At 40.5% G+C, this 19,675-nt stretch overlaps 2 protein-coding genes across 2 annotated transcripts in view; both read right to left on the reverse strand.

Annotated features, from left to right (window-relative positions):
- tbrg1 (transforming growth factor beta regulator 1) overlaps positions 1-11,298 on the reverse strand; it is a 25,110-nt gene extending 13,812 nt beyond the window's left edge. Inside the window, 19 exon segments of the mRNA XM_073482863.1 lie at positions 1,542-1,645; positions 1,799-1,964; positions 2,060-2,184; positions 2,272-2,464; positions 2,785-2,946; positions 3,488-3,613; positions 3,789-3,937; positions 4,039-4,166; positions 4,280-4,396; positions 4,607-4,656; positions 6,365-6,468; positions 7,516-7,672; positions 7,892-8,034; positions 8,117-8,228; positions 8,322-8,483; positions 9,186-9,311; positions 9,457-9,605; positions 9,785-10,032; positions 11,179-11,298. Of these exon segments, the coding sequence (XP_073338964.1) occupies positions 1,542-1,645; positions 1,799-1,964; positions 2,060-2,184; positions 2,272-2,464; positions 2,785-2,946; positions 3,488-3,613; positions 3,789-3,937; positions 4,039-4,166; positions 4,280-4,396; positions 4,607-4,656; positions 6,365-6,468; positions 7,516-7,672; positions 7,892-8,034; positions 8,117-8,228; positions 8,322-8,483; positions 9,186-9,311; positions 9,457-9,605; positions 9,785-10,032; positions 11,179-11,298 (2,641 nt within the window).
- Positions 11,299-11,889: 591 nt separating this feature from the next.
- LOC141010080 (matrix metalloproteinase-20-like) lies at positions 11,890-18,290 on the reverse strand. The gene is made up of 10 exons (XM_073482886.1): positions 18,156-18,290; positions 17,275-17,513; positions 16,474-16,622; positions 16,038-16,163; positions 15,802-15,960; positions 15,552-15,702; positions 14,413-14,546; positions 13,555-13,711; positions 12,864-12,967; positions 11,890-11,990 (listed from the first exon to the last, which is right to left on the reverse strand). The coding sequence occupies exons 1-10, from the start codon at positions 18,288-18,290 to the stop codon at positions 11,890-11,892; spliced, it is 1,455 nt and encodes a 484-aa protein (XP_073338987.1).
- Positions 18,291-19,675: the final 1,385 nt, after the last annotated feature.

A 19,675-nucleotide genomic window follows, 5' to 3' on the forward strand; every position in this document is an offset into this window, starting at 1 on the left:
ACTTCATGATATGCTAACTGCGGTCACATCTGGATGTAGACAGCTGTGTCGTCGTGCCTGCCGCAGAGTTCTCAGTAACAGTTGAGCCAGCCGTAGTTGAGCAGCACACGCACCACGCTCTTGTATGCCAGGTTGTACTCAGTCTGTCTGGGACCAGATGAGAAATATAGATATCCTGTGGGAGGAGAGATTCATTTTATATGCAATCATGCAGTATTAAGTGATTAGTTGGCCACTCAAAGTTCTTCTGGTGAACGTGTCAGCAAACTGTTGCTTTTTTATATGTCCAGCCGATTAAAGGGACAGTTCACCCCAAAATCAACAAATATTTTTCCTCTTACTTGCAGTGCTTTTTATCCATCTGGATTGTTCTGGTGTGAGTTCTCATGTTTCTAATGTGTGTCGTAAAGGTGTCTGCCCTCTCTGGAATGTAATGAAACTAGATTGCACTCTCAGCTTTTGGTGCTTCGAAAGTGTCAAAAGAAAATATTTGAAAAAAAAATAGGCTATGTATTTTTGATTTTGGAGTGAACAGTCTCTTATAGAAACCAACATTATGATTAATTTAGAGTCATGTTTCCTGCCACCTAAATGAATGTACGTTGAATATTAACTCTCCTTTTCGCTCTGTTTTTGGTCTCCACCAACTGTCTTTAGCTGCTAACTGCTCCACTGTGGTCACCAGCTAATCACTAACTGTGTCTGTCTGCTGTTTGGTGTTAGACATAGGGCGCAGTGGGTTTATTGGAGCTTTTTTTTTTTTTTTAAAAACAGCAGCCAGTTGCTGGAAACTAGGTTAACGGTGGCGGTGTGAGTGAACTAAAACTTTAAAGTTGTGGCCCATAAAACCCAAAATACACTTCTAGACTTTATATGGCAGGAATTCTCTGTGGGTTTGTCAATGTGAGACCTTTCACATATTGTCATTTGAGCAATTTTTTAAGTTTGAGGAAATAGTCTACCCTATAACCTCTCTTTAATCAATGACTGGTTAAAATTACCAACAGAATATGAAGAAATAACAGTTTTGACATAATGCCAAAGAAGACTAAGTATTGCGTTCCAGAGGTGTGTACTTAAGTTAGCATGCTAACCAGCTAACACTGGACCATCCTGTCTTATAATACCATTCTGAGCTCCCAGTCAGGACCACTGCTGTTAACTGTTGCTGCCGTTAGCTAGTTAGCTCAGTTAGCCATGCAACTAGTGGTTACATGGCTAACTGAGTATAATATAATATGTTGTCTGGTATTTGTTTGGAGTATGAATTCAAAAGATGGCCAAATCTTACATATTGCACCTTCAATCTAAGTTAAGCTAACCAACTCCTGGCTGTAGCTTCATATCTAACGAGCAGACCCATGTCTGGTGGTCACTATTTTTCTCATCTAATTCTCAGCAAGAAAGCAGGTAAGTGAAACTGTCAAGCTGTTCTTTTGATAGCTGTAAAAATACTGATTACGGTGATAATGTTCTGTCCTTACAGAAACTACAGGTGACTTGACTTGGGTTAAACAAGTAAAGTGAATAACGTCTCTCACCGTAATTCGCAAATGCGGCATCCACTTTGGAGCCTATGCCAGGGAAATCCCAAGTGATGTATCGTGGGTATCCGATGTCCATTTGGTTTCTGCGGTCATCATAACTGCAAGAGAAACAAATAGAAACTATCACAAAAGCTTTGTATGTGTGTAGTTGTACGCAATAAATATATCACTGATTCATTTTTACATTTTATCTACTACAGAGTATGTGCCTTGTTAAAAAACATAAAGACCTGTTCATGACCAAAACTCACCTCCAGTACTGGCTTTTCACAAAAATGAGTGTTTTTCCAGTACTTGGCACGTAGACGGCTGCATCTACCTTTCTGACTGAAGAGGGCAGACCGAGGGCCGTGAGAGACTTTGGATAGCCTGGGATTATTGTCTTTGCATAAGCTCTTATGCCCCAGTATTGATTACCTGCAGAGAATCAGTTGGTTGGAGGATATCACCTGTTTCACAGTATTCATTGAATTGAGTTTTCAACATCCATAACCAAAGCATTTGAAACTTACCTTCAAACAGATGGACCAAATCTTTGCTTGGGACTTCATAGGCAGCATCAACATAGTCGATTCGTGACCATTTCGTGTTCACTTTAATTAAACGGAGTCCTGATGAACCCTTCCTCCAGTAGTATCTAGTAACGATTTGAAATGAAAATGTCACAAGATTATTACATATTACAATATTTGTCACACATGAACAAGATGATTATCAAATGTACCCGTTTTTGAAGAAGTACAGGTCTCCCCTGATGGAGGTGGCAGCGTCAAACACCAGACTGCGGCTGCACTGCTCATCTTTGGGGTTGGGACCTATGTTTGGATCCTCTGTTGGGTCCTCTGGCTCTGGTTCTGGTTCAGGCTCTGGTCGAGGAGGTGGTTTAGGTTTTGGTGTGGGCACTGCTTGGCGGCTGCCTGAAAGATGGATTAGCAAGAAAGATTGTCACCATAAATAACTACAAGATGCACTTTTGTTAATGCTTGGGCCTTAAACTCATGTTTAAATCAGTTAAATCTGTCAGGGATATGAACCACATTAATATAAACTGGATCCAGTTTAATTGATGTGGTCGAATGGAAGATTCTGTCATAAGCCAAATATGAAGTAAAAAAATTCAGCTTGGCTTTCGCCCTGCATATCTGGACTGATTGTTTTAGCAGAAGAATGTCTCACCATAATTTAATAATCCAACATTAATGTGAGTCATTACATGGAACGTGCTGTCCTTGCTCACCATAAAGGGCTTGAACCCCACGCCTGTCATCGTCTGGCAGCCTGTATCCATTTGTGTTGACGTATTGGTAAGTGGGGAACATTAGTGCTCGCCTGTCCCTGGAGTGATCCAGGCCCAGAGCATGGCCGAACTCGTGGGCCGCCACCAGCAGGAGATTCACACCTCAACACAACAATTACATGAATCTAGTCAGACATATAAATATATACTTTATCTGCAGTACATCTGTTCTGTAACAGAGAAAAAACTTATTATAAAACTATTGTGAAAATTGTGCTGAAAATATAGACTGTAAAAGTAGGTGAGGAAACTCCTAATTTCAAGGAAACTGTCTTGGAGCCTTGAGATTGAGCATTTTTATTTTCAGTTGCAGCCGTTTCATTTTCAAGCACCCAAATAATGACAAATTAGGTTCACAGGTTCTCACCTTTTTGCTTCTAAAACTCACAGATTCATTTTTTTCTTAAGAAGAAAAGTAAATTATCTTAAAAGATTCTAGGATGTTTATTTGGCTTATTTCGAAAGAGTCAAGGCTGTTTCTTGAGTGAAGACAGTTGCCTTAAAATAGTTTTAGTGTTAGAAGTTGTTTTTTTCCAGCTGTGGGCTTTATTTTTTCCTCATGCACTGAACAACTAAACTGCTATAAAGGGATCTGTACAGATGATATTGTTTTTCCCCAGTGGACGGAGCAGAGTATATTTACCTCTTCGGGTAAGAGTCCAGGTTTCATCATCATCAAAGTGCGTGTCCCCTCCCTGATTCTGACCAGGAGAGTTAGCATGAGCCAAAACACCACCCGCCCCATCAAAAGGGTAAAAGTCCCCGTGATCTACAATGGGACAAAGAAGATAATGTAATCTATAGTTTTCAGAGTCTATAATTGTATGCAAGGATAACAAGGATTCCTGTAAAGATCAGCTGGGGACACTGACAAGAACAAAGGGGGGCAAAGGTTATTTTTATCAAGGCTGTGTTTAAAAAGCTCTTGTCTAATCCAGACTCACATCCACCCTTGAAGAGGATCATGATGTCCGCAGTGCCACGGTTGATCTGTGTAAAATCCAGTGGGATGACATCGCTGTAGAGCTGGAAGGCCTGAGCAATGGTTGCGTCCACCTGACTCCTGCTCAGATCTGGAGTATACTGAGTGATCCTGTTCGAATCATATTATACGTCATCATGACTATCACATTTCTGTTTATACTGTAAAAATGCAATCATGTGACTGAGGCGTTGCATGTAACTTCCAGTCACCTGTATGTGATTAGCCTTTTTCTCCATCTGGGCTTCCCGGAGAAGTGTCCGTATCGGCTGATGTCTGACACACCACAGCGAGGTGCCTTCATCACCTCAACAGTCTCGTTATTCAAGACACCAGTCACCTAAGTGAGGTTTGAAAAGTGTTAACATTTTGCTGTATGTTATCTCGTATGAATCCTTTTCGTTGATTACAAGAGGGCAAACATAAGTAAAATCTGTCATTCATTGCGAATACCTCCAGGCCAAAGAAAGCCTGCATGGCCTGTAGGTCCTCAGTGAAGTTTGAGATAGAGAGGCTTCTAGCTGAGGAGTTTGTCATCCCAACGTCAGAGTAGAAGCCAAAAAGGTATGCCTAACATCAGCACAAGAGAGATGATTTTATTGCATATGACTCATGTTTCATCAAATCTATGACAGAGCTTAATTCCAAGAATTTCAAGACTCATTTTGCAGCCTCTGACATATTTAGTTTTCAGAGTGGTTTAAACACAACATGTTGTCACCTAGTTAATCCAGACAGTTTTTCATTGCTTATATTTCTGCAGACTATTTGCTGCCTTACCTGAGCCAGGTCTTCATCCTCTGGTGAAACCGTTGGAGCAGTGGTAGGTGCTGCACGACACACGGCTAAACAAGCCAGCAGCACCAAAATCCCCAAATCAGCTGGAGACATCTTGTTAAAACGTTGTCTTCTTCCCATCCACTCTCCTCTTATAAACACAGCTTTGACAGCCTGATGAAAGCTGAATAAGAGAACGCAGTGTCCTCTTGCACATTCAGTGAAAATGTACAGACAAGCACCTATACCAGAGGGGGGAGGGGACTAAATAGTTGTTTTCAGTGTTCTCTTGTACTTTTTGATAACAGTTGTACAGTGACCACAGTCCAGTTTGGTGGGTAAACATGAGCATGATGTGCAGTTAACTCACGTCACATGATTTCTAGGCACTGAAGTCCCCTGCAACTACCTCTCACTGCCATTTGGGGACGCCAAAGTTGCCAAAACTTTCTTGCTCGGATTTCAATGACACAGGGGCACTTCAGTTCATGTAACTGACCGAGTGGTCAGAAACTGATTATCTGCATCTACTTGCCTACTCTTACATCTGTTTGTGTAATATAAAAATCAAGTGTACAAGTGTACTTATTGTGAATACAAGTCGGAGGCAATTTAAGTATTCTTTTCCTTTTATGCTTCTTAATACAAGTACTTCCTTACATCTCAGAAATATTGTATGTTTTACTCGACTGCATTTATTCCGTAACTGTATTGGTTATTTGCAGATTAAGACCTTCAGAACCCAGCATGAGCATCTTTTACTCAAGTTATGAAGTAAGTATGTTTAAACTGGTGTATTGTTGCTTTTATTGACTCTAAGTATGGAATATGAATACGTGCACCTCTGCCTTGAAAGGGCAAAGATGAAACAACTGTGTTGTACAAAAGCATTTTCAGATTTATCAACCAAAATGACATTTCAATTTATTAAGACACATCCTGTTTTTTACTTATTCAGGCTCACAACATAGTCAAAGTTATGTTAACTGTGACATCCTACACAGTACATTTGGGTTATAAACAAAGTAAGCTAAATTAAATGTACATTTTGAATGTACAGCTTAATACAAACGATATTTAAAGAAATGATACACAGTGCACTTGATATTCACATTATAAGACCTCTGTACTTGTACATCCTTGCACATAAGGGCTATTGTGCTCAGCAGGGCATCATAGATGTCATTTACATACAGGTATACACATTTAGCTAATTCAAATACATAATGGTTTTTATCTCAGTCTAACAATATGACCTTTCTTTTCTCATTATTTCTCATTATGGAGTTCCATATAATGAATGTATTCCCAGTGACTCGCCCACCACTGTATCCACTGTATCAACATCCTAGCCAGGAATTTGCCGAGATCACGTTCACCACCCGGTTTTGTCTGAAGTCGTACTGGTAGGATTTTGCCCCACTGAAGAGGAAGATGCTACCTGTCAACAGAACATCATACAAAAAATGTCTCATGTCCTCATGTTGTTTCAAAGCAAATCAGATGAAATGTGCACATGAAAGTCTAGCTGTTAACAGAGGAGTTATACTTGGGTAACACATTGTTCTAAAAATGGGCCGAATGGTGTTTTCAGTATAAAAGTGTGTCCAGTGCGGTAAACCCCACCCGTCTGCCACCTAAACACGGTAAAAAGAAGAAATTACAACTTCTATTTCAGCTGTTTTCTATTTGTGTCCAGCTCCTTAGGTCCACATTATACAAAGTTCATGACCATAAACTGTTACTGTTTTCCCTCTTTACCATGTAACTTGAAGGCGGCGTCGACCCTTTTCGGGACTCCGGGCCAGTCTGACTGAATGAGTCTGGGGAAGCCTGGGTCCATCCTTCTGCTGCGCTCATCATACCTGAGAGTGGATCGTTCAAATAAACTAATTTTCAGTGTGGAAATGTCAGTAAAGAGAACACTGTTGTTCAATGTTGTTCATCCAGTTAAATCTTTTAAAAGGATTTTTCCAGATCAGACTTAATTTGCTCTTTGGGTGAAGGGACAGTACATGCTGATTTACTTTGAACGGACAGTACATATACATAATAATGGATTTATTAATAAATTTAGTTTTCCATTGTGTTTTCTTTCATGTAAAAATATATGATCAAAACAGAAAATCATTTTAAAGGGACAGTTTACCCTCAAATCAAAAATACTTATTTCTTTCTTACCTGTAAAGCTATTTTACATCTAGACTGTTTTCGTGTGAGTTGCAGAGTTTTGGAGATATCGGCCATAGAGACATCTTCCATATCGCGAATATACTGGAACTACATCTTGTGCTGGGCAGTTTAGGGATCATTGTCTATCTACCAAACTACCATAAACACATCACCGCACAGAGGAAAATATGCATCAGCTCATGGACGAGAGGCTCGTGTTTGTGACAGTGCGGGATGTCCTCCTCAGATGAGATGTAACATAAGCGTGCTTGGTAAGCTTAGATAGCTAGCCTTGTCCATGAGTAGATGCAGTTTCTGTCTGTGTGGTGATACGGTTGGCGGGTGCAGTTTGGCAGAAAGAAATTAGAACCTACAGGAAACAAACCTCACAACGAGGTCTGCGCAACTGCATCTGCTCATGGACGAGAGGCTAACTAAGCAAGCTAATGTTACAGCTCATCCGAGGACACCGTTAATGTCGCACACAATCATTAGCCTCAAGTCCATGAGTGGTGATATGGTATACTTTGGTAGAAAGAAAATAATCTCTACATAAAACTGCTCACAACAAGGTCTAGTTCCATTATATTTGAGAGAAGGTAGACATCCCTACAGCCGATGTCTCCAAGACTCGGCTACTCACACCAAAACATTTTAGGCACGAGGCATAATATGTATCTTTCATTTTGGGGTGAACTGTCCCTTTAAATGTGAAACAAGTTGGCACCAAAAGAAGTTACCTGTAATAAAGCTCTCCTATGAAGAAGACTGTTTTCCCATATTCACTGACATGCACAGCAGCGTCAACCTGCTTGACTCTGGAAGAGAAGCCGTACTCAGAGATGGAGCCAGTATGACTTTTCATCTTAAGCTGTTGAACCACCCAGTACTTATGACCTGGAAAAACACAGCCGTGTCACTACATTTTTGGACACTATGAAAAACAGAAACATACCACAAGTGCTGCCAAACTCAATGAGCCTCTTGCATGAACTGCAACACTTAAGTTGCACAAGGCTGTAATTTGGGTGCGACGTTGTGTTCCCCGGCTGGAAATCGAGCCATGTCATGCTGACAAGACCTAAGTGATGCTTTGCAGACTGCCCATTACTCTACCAGTGAATATGTACGCCACGCCTTTGGCAGGGATGTCATAAGCGGCATCAACATGAGAGCTGATGCTCGGTAAATATGTGCTGCTGAGGCTCTCTCTCAGGCGATTCCAGTACGTTGTCTGTGTTGTTCTCATCCACATGTGCCTATAGGTTGACATAGTAAGCAGACTCAGTTGCAGCTCAAACATACTGAAGCTCTTGTGCAGTCATTTAAAACACGTCGTACCTGTCTTTAAAGAAAACAATCTCATTTCCGATCATAACTGCTGCATCGAAGGAAAAGTTGGGGTCACACTTTTTGGGGGCTGGTTGTGTTTCCACTTTTCCTATAGGTTTTCCTAGGAAACATTGAAACATGCATTTAATATAACATTGCGCATAATGGTGCACTATTCTTCAGTCATTTTATATCCAATTTTTAAGTTCCTCACCGTACAGTGTTTGGATCCCGAGCACATCATCTTTGGATAGAGAGTACTGAGTACTGCTGCGATGCCTGTAATTAGGGTACATGATGGCGGAGGGGTCTTTTGAGTGAGTCAAACCCAGCGAGTGGCCAAGCTCATGAGCCGCAACAGCGAACAGACTGTAACCTGAAATGCAGGAACAGAAAATATCCTGTTAGACCATTTGACAGGTAAATTGACTGAAACTTCCAGAAATGTTGCACTTTTGGCCACACCCCTCTGATGATGTCATAGGAGTGTTTTCAATCAGTTGACATGAGACACCTGGGGCAAGTTCAATCTGAAAATGGTGTGGATTGTTTTGCTATGGTTTCTGGTTTGAGCAACATGTTTCCTGTGGTGTGCAACAGGTTTACACACATTTGAAGCAGCAGCAACATGCATTTAAACCCCGCCACAAAAGGCAGAGTGTACAAAGGACAACAGGATTTTCTTCCTAAATATACATACTATGACACATTTTGCACCTGTGACACTGATTGGGGTGTAGTTTGAAGGGGTTTAGAGGAGACCTATTATGCTTTTTCAATTTGTCCTTAACTCAAAGTTCACATCAACAGAAGCTCCTCTCTCCCACAGGAAACACTGCTCTTCAAACGACTCGTCAGTAGTCTCGCCTTTAATTCAGTGACTTTGTGACATCACACGATGTCACAGAGTCACACATTTGCATGATTTATGCCTTGCGGCTAGTTTGGCTGGAAATAATTAATTTAGCACAGCTGATATGTTGTTGTTAGTGTTGCTGGGCCCGGCATGTGTGAGCTGACCAATCAGAGGAGACTGGGTATTCAGGAGGGGGATAAAAACAGAGTGTTTGTTACAAACCTTGCCTCCCCGCTGTCCATGTTTCATCCTCATCAAAGTGCACGTCTCCTCCTAAGCCCTCTCCTGGCTGAAAGGCATGAGCCAGCACACCCCGGGGTCCATCAAAGGGAAAGAAATCTCCATGGGCTGCAGAAGAAAAGACACTTCTTCACACTACGATTAAGACAGGATTTACAAAGAATCTATTTTACACTAATTACTAATCAGGAATTCTATGTTGAGCGTATCTTAACCATCATATTAATTGTTCAGAAGTGGTTTTCAGATTTACTTCTGCGAGCGAAGGAGAAGACTATATCAGCTTTGCCATGGTTGACTTTGATGAACCTCAGCGGTGCTGCGTCACTCCACAGCTTCAGGGCTGAACGAAGTGACTTTTCTACATCCTCTCTCTTCATGTCTGGGGTGTATTTGGCAATCCTGCCCGCATGGACACACAAACACAACATAGTGTGAGCAACGAGCTCCACGGCAGCAGCAACAGTAACATTTAAAATGAAATCTAAAAATAAAAAAAATAATCAACATGTTTTTGTTTATATTCATCGTTTTACAATATGACAACAAGCTTTTTTCTGAGATACCATGAAACATCTCACATGTATGTGATGGTGGGGTTCTTCCATTTAGGCTTTCCTGGGTAAAAGCTGAAGTTTTCCACATCTGGAACACCACACCTGGGCTCCCTCATCACATCCAGGGTGTGATGGTCCAGACGACCTGTCTCTCTCAGACCAAAGAAGTTCTGCATCTCTCTGATCTTCTCCTCCACGGCTGACGTGGACCTGATACTTCTTCCCGACACTCTGCCTCTGGGGTTCAGGTTGTAAAACCTCCTGAGGTAGCCCTGTTGTTGAGAGGATACTCAGGTCAAGAGGCACAGGTCTCGACAAGACGTCGAAAATGCATCTGCAAATAGTGTTTTCTGTTGTTTTTTTTCTCTAACAGTATTGGAATATGATGATGTGAGGTTAAAGCTATTGTTTTTTTCTTCCAGATGCACTTTATATTAGTTATACAAATCCTTTCCCCCTGAATTACCACAACTAAATTGTGTTGCCACCAGGGCAGATTTCTCTCTTTCAGTTCAATTCATGAAGGAGACAGATGAAGAGTCAGGATTATCCCTCATTGATCCGACTTATTAAATGTACAGTCAATCAACAGTGAAGAGGGAGACAGATTAGAAAAGGATTTCAAGATAATTGAGCAGTGGATTAATGAAAGGAGCTGTAATTAAGAGCTAGAGGGATGCTCACATATTTAGTTTTTATGTCATGCCAGTAATGTTGAGGTTAATTCAGAGAAATTGTATTAGCACTAATTCTGGTTGCTTTGCATATAGAGCTGCAACGATTAGTCGATACATTACATTTTCAAGCAAAAATGTCAAACATTTGCTGGTTCCAGCTTTTTAAATGTGAAGAGCAAATCTTCATGATGTTAATGAAGAGGCTTTGGGTTTTGGACTGCTGTTTGGACAAAAGAAGCAATTAAAAGACATCACTATGGGTTGTAGACAACTGGAATGAGCATTTTTCACAATTTTTTCACATTTTATTATTGAGGGATCAATTGATTAATTTCTAAAAATTATCGGCAGATTATTTGATAATGAAAATAATTGTTACTTGCAGCCCCAATTGCATATTCTTCTTATCATGTTATACTTAAAGAATCTGCTTTTTTTTTGTGGAAAACAATTGATCTATGCATAAACTGTTATTTGTGATATAGGTAAGAAACCGCCTGCATTATGTTGTAGATACCACTTTGTAACTGATTCCATTAAAATCAAATACCCACAATATTATTCCTTTTTAACTGAAAGGATATTATAAACTTTATTTTACAGTCTGGACTAGGTAAACTAATTGAACTGAACAATAAAAGAGACATTCATTATCATGTAATTAAATATGTTTTAGCACAACATTTCTGTGTATCATATAATTTCCTATTTCGGTATAAAGACAGTCGTCCACCCACAAACCTCAGCCAGCTCCACATCCTCAGGCCTCAGCCACTGGTCCTGATCAATGGGTAGAGTCCACACAATTTCCGCTAACATCAGAGAGCCCAGAACAGGTATCCACAGCCAGAACAAGTCCATGTTTAAATGCACATTTCCACCAGGCTTCACATTTTTTATATGGGAGGATTCCCATGGATGTTGGGCAATCACATGCCACAAAAGCACACGATCCTGGTAGTTACAGCCAGGTCTACCTGCCCCAATTTTCTGGAGGTTTTGTGGTTCAAACCTCCCAATGAAATGTCTACATACTATGTCTACATACTTTCTGTCTGTAATGGTGAAATATGTGTTTGTGCGCTGTGTTTTGTTGTATAGAAACCAGAAGCCAAATGTGTTGTTGTGTAAATTCTGCAGATTCTACTCAGTCAAGTCAGAACCTGCAGCCATTAAACTCATCACATCAATCTCCACCACAGGGATGTGCAGAGCTATTAAAAAAAGATTCAAACTAAACAAACCATTAAATGCTTGGTGCATTTTTCTATGGAGTACAGAAAACCCACACTGATCATTAGGTTTAAGTTCTTTATTCTGACAAAATAAGATAAATAAAACTCCACTGAGACGTGAAGGTGTACAGTGTTTATTTTTTCTTCTTCTCGTGGTTTAATTTAATCAAGGTTTCCAGGTAATTTCCTTGTTGCATGTTGGGAGATTTACATCATTTCAACATCCCAGCCAGGAATTTGCTTTCTCAACCCCGACGACATGTTTCTGGGTGTAGTCGAATTTGAAGACTTGTGATCCGACAAAGAAATGGATGAAACCTGAGTGAGAAAAAGGAGCAAACACAGTGGTTCATATATTTAACATTTATCATCGAGTAGTCGAGTAGTCTCCTTTGTTTATGTTTTTGATGATGATGATGATGATGATGATGATGAGCATCTATCTGAACTTAAATATCCATGCAATTAAATGTGTATCACATGAGAGGCTGGTGGTGGGTAAATTATATGGTTTAAATCATAGAGGGGAACCACATGCTCTGCAAAAACTTCGCTCAGCTGATGTTGCATGTAAATTAACATTCCTGTGCTACTAATAACAACACAACTTGTGAAAGCTCCCTTTAGTTACAGACAGAAGTATACTGCCTGCTATAGACAAGATTACTGCACTTCACATCACTTAGTTTGCCTACTGTTTACATGTACAGTGTCTTATGTGGTTTGCTGTGGAACATTTTTAGACTTGAGTAAGATTTAAAGGGGCACTATGTAGTTTTGGAGAAGAAATTCAAACTCAGAATTTTAATATTTACCATATCACTGAGGTAATAATACAAACTCAGAAATATTTTTTTTCCCATAACTGAATAAACATGCTGTTCTCAGAGGAAAATAAGGTCACCAGAACACTGTTTGAAGCTAGCAAGGTGGCAGGGTCCGCCAAATATAAACAAAGTAAAACAATATGAAATTGTGTTGTCCTTGTCAATTTGTTTATTCAGTTTATTCAGTCATGAAAACAAAGAGAGTTTGTTTTTTAGTTTGTTTAGGCATAAAAAGAATCTGTTAATGAAGATCTTTCTCTTCTGATTAACATTTCTTCCCCCAAACTACAAGGTGCTCCTTTAAGTAAACAAAAATCAGTGCAATCATACATTACAGCGGGTAATAATAATCACTCTGGCTCACCGTCTTTATACAAAGCTGCATTTATTGTGGTGTTGACTCCGGGAAAGTCCTCGCTGATGTACTTCGGGTAACCGAAATCCATAACCCTTCGATTTTCATTGTAACTGGAGAAAAAAAATCACATAAACTATGTTTTTCAGAAGTCATGACTCACGATCAACTGTCCTTCTTTTAAATCTGAGACAAAACACATTTGTTCGTGGTTGCTACTGGTCCGGTCACGTCATCAGACCTCAGAGTCCACACTGAGCCCTTTGCTCTGTGTGTGAGGTCCAAATGACCAATGAAACCTTTCAGTCTGATCTGAGTCAACTCTTTTAACGAGCAAGTCCCTCTCAACCAGTGCTTTGTGATTTGTCTCGGTTATGCCACTACACGTTCATTTAATTTAACACAATAACAAAAAAGTAGTTAATTTAGACTAAAAACAGTACAGTATAATTGTGTTTAATTTAATATGTAGTGCACATAGACAGAAATCTTTTATGTTCAATAATGCATGAAAATGGACTCTCACATGAGCATTCTGGTACTTGAGACTGTTTGCTAAAATAACCTCTAACGATTGAAAAGAAGAAGAAACTAGTGCAATCCAATTTGAGTCACAAGTCTATAAAGGACTAGCTTGTCTTAACTGATGTATAAGAACAGTGGGGATATTGTTTAACTGATTGGATTCATGTTGCCATACCTCCAGTAAATATCATGCATAAAGAAGAGGGTGCGTCCTGTTTTCACTACGTGCACTGCTGCATCAACGTCCTGGACCCAGGCTGGAAACCCAAAGTGACTGAGTGCTCGTGGCTTTCCCTTCACAAGAGAGCCTTTCACTGTCCAGAACATGGATTCTGTCGCCACACAGGAAGAGAAAAATCACTGGGTTTGTTTTTTATGTGAAATAAAGGTAAAATTGCTTAATTGTTGACTAACAGCTTTATTACTGGTCAGTGGCCTTGCGCTTCTTAAGTATGATGCTGCAGTTACACACGCAGCATCATCTCTAGACATGCCCCTCTGGTGTAGTAATATGAAGAGTGAGAGTGAGATCAGTACTAGTCAGGAGGTGGTTGGGATTGGATGGATCACTTACGGGACTTTCACCAGGAGAGCCCCAGCACCCTGTGTGACCCAGTGTCAATGTAAGGACAGTAAGGACATTTATGTAAATTATTAAATATATGTTATGTAAATGATGTGACCAAACTTATGTGAGTAAGTTATTTTAACACAAACAATGATGTTTTTCTAAACTTAATCGAAACGTGCAAACCGCGACCGTTTCACATCACGCACAAAATTGTTAATATGTCAAAGTATGTTAAATGTTTGTCGGCAAGCTTTATTTTGAAAGTCTAACCACACATTGCATATTAATGCTAACTTCAAACACTGACACTAGAGGGGTAGGTAGAGCATCACAGTTCAAAGCTTGAGGCCACTGACCAAGCTGCTGTATTTGACAAGTTGCTGTGGCATCAAGAGATGCGGTGGCATCAAGGAAACCTATGCTGCAGTGCACTTGCAACACTGAATTACTGAAGACATTTACCATGAATGAGATAAGCGGTGGATCTGCGAGGCACCCAGAAGGCAGCATCAATGCTGGTTTCAATCTTAGGCATAAAGTTGGTGATGGGACCTTCTTTGATGTCGTATTGCTCATTATGTTTAATCCAGAGATATCTGGTGAGCAAGAAAAAAACGGGAAAGACAGAATATTAATTACCAATTACTGTTGGATGCAACTGATAATATAATCAAGATTTCTTAAAGGTCCAGTGTGTAGGGTTTAGTTGCATCTAGCTGTTAGGTTACAGATTGCAAGCAGGTGAACACCCCTCGTCTCACCCTCCCCTCTGGTGGCCGCTAAAAATGTGAAAAATGCAAAGGTATTGCCGTTTTGAGTGCGTTGGTTTTGGTTTTGTCCATTATAGGCTACTGTAGAAACATGGCGGACTCCCTAGAAGAGGACCTACTGCCTCGATAGATATAAAAGGACAACAATTCTTCATTTCAGCACTAATGAAAACATAGATATGAATATTGTATTTAATTTCTGCCCTACACAAATCCTCATCACTGGACCTTTAATGCAATCTGGAAGAGACTGTATTATTCATGAAATGTAGATATGATTATAAAATGACATATCCAAACCATATGAATTTATTAATACGATTACATACCAAAAACTAGATAATACTCAGTTTTTCTTGAATGGTAAAAACTAAAACACTTTTACATGGCAAACCATCAACTCCTACGATCAATCAACTGTATAAGACACAATTATTCAGTGATACAATAAGCTGTTGTCTGACTTTTTGCTTGTTCTGAAGTTAAAATATATCTTTTCATTTATAAAAGTTGTGAATTAAAGGAGCAGCTCAACAAGAAATGAGAATTCAGTCTTTATCTACACTTTTAGTTTAGCAGCTACAGTGAAGATTTTGGCTTTGGAAAAGTGTAAATAACAAGTATAATAAGTATAATAAGTCATTTTATGTTTTTTCTTCCGATTGTTTGTTTACATTTAAAACATTCAATCTACTTCAGTTGTTTAGGAGAATGCTGTTGTGCTGTGAAGCTCCAGAAATGTTTCATGGACTACGAATCCTTACCTGACTTTCCATCCAACTGTTTATTAAAAGGAAGAAAAAGATTATAAATAATGATAAATATTCATACCTATCTCTGAAAAAGAAGGTTGCATCCCCAAGGGTGGATATGGCGTCAAAAGTCAGGTCTGCATCACATTTGTTCTGCATGAGTCGAGGGAACAGTGATCTTGACACCCAGGGATTATACTGAGAGCCGTACCTCGAACCTCTGACTGGACCTGACACACAACAGCACACACCAAAGGATCAGGCTCCACGTAAGCAAAAAAGTGTACTGTACTTCAAGTATTAATCATTTTAGGTAGATATAAATTTACTGTAAAGTGCGTTGATATTTGCTACATCTTCTCTTGATAATATGTTGGCTGGACGGGAGGATTTGTAGGTTGGATACATCAGTGACTCTGGGTTTGTGGAGTGCTTCAGGCCCAAAGCATGACCGAATTCATGTGCAGCTACAACAAACAGATTAAAACCTGCAACAGGAGAGGGAGAAATAAGTGATAGTCTTTTATGTGTATCTATTGACTTCATTCCTCCTTCAATTCAGCACCTGTTTCTCCTGCTGTCCAGTGCTCATCGTCGTCAAAGTGCGTGTCCCCTCCAACGCCCAAACCTGGACCGAAAGCATGAGCCAGTGTGCCTCTGGGTCCATCAAATGGATACAAGTCTCCATGTTCTTCATGATATAGTCCCGGCAAAACATGAAAGAGAAACCGCAGAGAGAACAATTTTGTTTCACGCCAGAAGAAAATTACAGGCCTCTGTTCACCTCACCTAAATGAGTCTGACGAGTTCAGCAGCCAGTGTGTGATGACACTGCCTTGTTTAGCAGTTAAATGACTACTGAAGCAATGGTATTGTGTTTTACATTATACACCCTATATCAGTGAAAAGTGTTTTCACTCTGTGAGCATGACATAAGCTGTTCAGTCCACATCTAAATATCATCCATCCCTGTCTTGCGTGAAACAAAAAGACAAACTCACGATTGGTTACAAACTCCAGCATGATGTCAGCGCTGCGGGTGTGTGACCTGACAAATGTCAGACCGCTGGCTCGGGCCCAAACGCTGAAAGCTGAGTCAACCAGAGAGTCCACAGTGTAGCGGGGTAAATCTCTGGTGTACCTGCCAATGCTGCAACAGCAGTGAATGCATGTCATGTTGTTGATTAAAGATCAAGACGTAGGATGCCCTCAATGTAAATATAAATCTCATCACTGTGAGGAAATTATTGATACTGATACTTTTGAGAAAAAAGTAGATATCAATAGTCCAACGATGCCAAAACATGTACTAGATGGTTAAACAGCCTTTTGGAAATGCTCCCTACATTGTAAAAACAATGGCAGGAGCTGCCTTTCATATTTTATCTTTAATTATACATTCGTTCCACATCTAACCCAGCAGGCATGCCTCGAGCAGAACTCACAATGAACTGCAAAAGGACATTTCAGACGGTGTTACATAAGTTCAGGCATGTATGGTGAACTTGGCACTTTCACAAGCCCACAATAACTCCCAGAGGCAGGAATCCCAAACCCAAATACTCTGTTAACCATAATGATTTGTGACAGTTGCTATTCCGTCTTTCTGCCAAAGGTTTTATTGTCCGCTGGCTCAAAATGTTTCCCACGTACTGGCGGGGTTTGCAGTTTAGGGACAACCAGACTGGTCTATTTTTTGCAAGCTCAGTCTTGGTCAGACATGCCTATATCTGTCCTATACAGACTGTAATTCTACTCCATTAAAAAGTACATTGATACACCATTAAAGACCGCATAAATACCTGTAGGTTATGACATTCTTGTTCCATCGTGTCCCTTGGATGACGCTGAGCTCCTCCACATCTGGGACGCCACACCGAGGGGTACTCATCACCTCCAGGGTGTCTGAGTCCAGAGCACCTGTTGCGTTGAGCCCAAAGAATATCTGCATGTCCTTCACCTTGGAGGTGAAGGTGGGCGAGCTCCGCTTTATGCGCCCCATGGGCTCTTTTTGCAGGTTGTAGTATTGTTGAAGGTATTCCTATGAGTAGATTCGAAAGCAGCATCAGATCTTGTTGCACTGTAGAGCCAGGTAAATGAACTGGTCCTGCACCATTCAATCAATGTCAAGGACGGTCTGCTTTTTTGCGGCATGCATGATAGTAGTGTCCATCTTTTGTAGCATCCATCCAATTGCACATTATTTCAAATCATGACCTCCACATAAACATACTGATCTACACCGACAGATGATCAGATTTACAGCATCACACCTTCTCTCATTACAGCTAAAATCCTTCACAATCAACTGGATAAAAACGTTCCAAGCATTTAGTCCCCATGCAGATTGTCTTTCCAAACAATTCCTTCTAAAATAAAACAAGAACACCTCCACGAAAGGGCATGACGATGCTGAAAGAATCTGCTAAAGCATGCGATACAACAGCCACTCGGACTCCGAGGGCAGTGCAGTGACTTACCTCCGCCCCCCACCCACACAAAAACAAAAGAAATAAAAACATAATGACAAATTCTCAACACAGGCGAGACCGGATCCTTGCAATAACCCTCAATAAAAAACACTTCTAAATTGTAACATTTCTGGCATTGTACAGAAGATAAAAAGTCACATGCAGTCCATTCTCCAACATTTGTAATGCAGCTCATGCAATTATGCACTTACAGTGGCCAGCTTCAAGTCAACCTGTGGTTCTGTGGAAGGAGAGATCTCTCCCTCCGGCATAAATGTGGGTGCCGTAAAACACGGACCGGGCATAAGCAAGATCAAGAAGCAGCAGGAGAGCAGCATGACATGCATTTCACAGACTTAACACTACATGAACTGTAGTGGCCTAGTTTAAAAACACCTGGAGATGGAAGTTCTGGTTAATGAGAAAGCCTTTTAAATGGTTATTGTGACTCATACCGCTTGCAAATCCAAAGGGTAGCCTCAGACAGTACTATGGAATTAGGGAGGGGTTTGGAGAGAGCCAAGGACAGCAAAAGAAAAAAGATAGAAATGACATTTCAACATTTTTTTGTCACGTGACTTGTTTGCTCCAATGACGATTAAAATGGATGCAGTGTATGGTTTCGATTTCAACATTTTATTCAAATTCAATGCAAATTTAGGGGTGGAACTGATTGCTTCAATAAGGATGAGAGTGACGTGAATTAGACAAAGATGCAAAATTTACACTGGGAGTTCAGGAGTGCAATGTGTTGACTCACAGATAATCCCAAACAAGTGGTGAAACTGAAATATGAGGCAACAAGTAGCATAGAAAAAGATTATTTCTGTGAGATGTGCTCATTACTGCAACTGTAAGTTTATTTGGCATAAACATGTTGATCAAAAACCTCTGATATTGAGTCAATGACTCCCTCAGCAGAGCTCCAGTGAAGGAACCTCAAGACTGATGCAACACAGTGAGCTGGGTGGCACTGCTCAGTCCCACGCATTCTGCAAGGGCTCCCGAAATAACCCCATCAAAGACCATTCTCGTACCGTTATAGCAGCAGATGCATGTAAGACCTTTCAATGAGAGAGTTTGCTGAAAGGGGGCTGAAATTGCAGGGGTGGATTTAAGGCCTTCGAAAAAGAAAATGGCCACCAGCCAGGCCGCCTAGACTGGCAAGGGTGGTGCCGCGGTAAATTCAGGCTACAATTACGGTTGATTGGTCATTGTGGAGGTTTATGGGACCAACAGCATTCCTCTGCAGGGCAACATAAGCTAAGTTTTCCAGAGGACGCCACGATCTTTTTGCAAGAGGACTTGCAAGAGGACTCGCTATGGTTTTATGGTCTAAGTACAGACAAGGTAATGAAGTCATTTTAGGCAGAGGTGATGACTGAGAGTGGAGTTTGGAGCTCTAAGGTTACAAGCTGGGAGAGACCGCTGGGGTAATTAGAACGGTAGAAACAACTCTGTTTTGCCCCAAACATACACTTTCAGACTGATGAGGTGCCGGAGATGTTAGAACAAGTAGCTGAGATGACAAATATTTTGGAAAGCATCTTTTTTTAAATCTGTAATGATAAGAACTGAGAGTGGCACGGTGGTTAGCACAGTTGCCTCAGAACAAGAAGCTTTGTGGAGTTTGCATGTTCTCGTCATGTCTGCATGGGTTTCCTCCAGGTACTCTGGCTTCCTTCCACAGTCTAAAAACATGCAGGTTAATTGATCACTCTAAATTGCCTGT

This window comes from Pagrus major, chromosome 2 (genome assembly GCF_040436345.1).
Source record: "Pagrus major chromosome 2, Pma_NU_1.0".
NCBI lineage: Eukaryota > Metazoa > Chordata > Actinopteri > Spariformes > Sparidae > Pagrus > Pagrus major.

Coding starts and splice junctions, on each gene's coding strand:
- LOC141010080 (XM_073482886.1), bottom strand. CDS start 18,290: ATGCATGTCATGCTGCTCTCCTGCTGCTTCTTGATCTTGCTTATGCCC. Junction 16,164..16,473: donor GCTGGAGTTTGTAACCAATC/GTGAGTTTGTCT, acceptor TATATCATGAAG/AACATGGAGACTTGTATCCA. Junction 14,547..15,551: donor ACCTTCTTTTTCAGAGATAG/GTATGAATATTT, acceptor CTTGCTCACCAG/ATATCTCTGGATTAAACATA.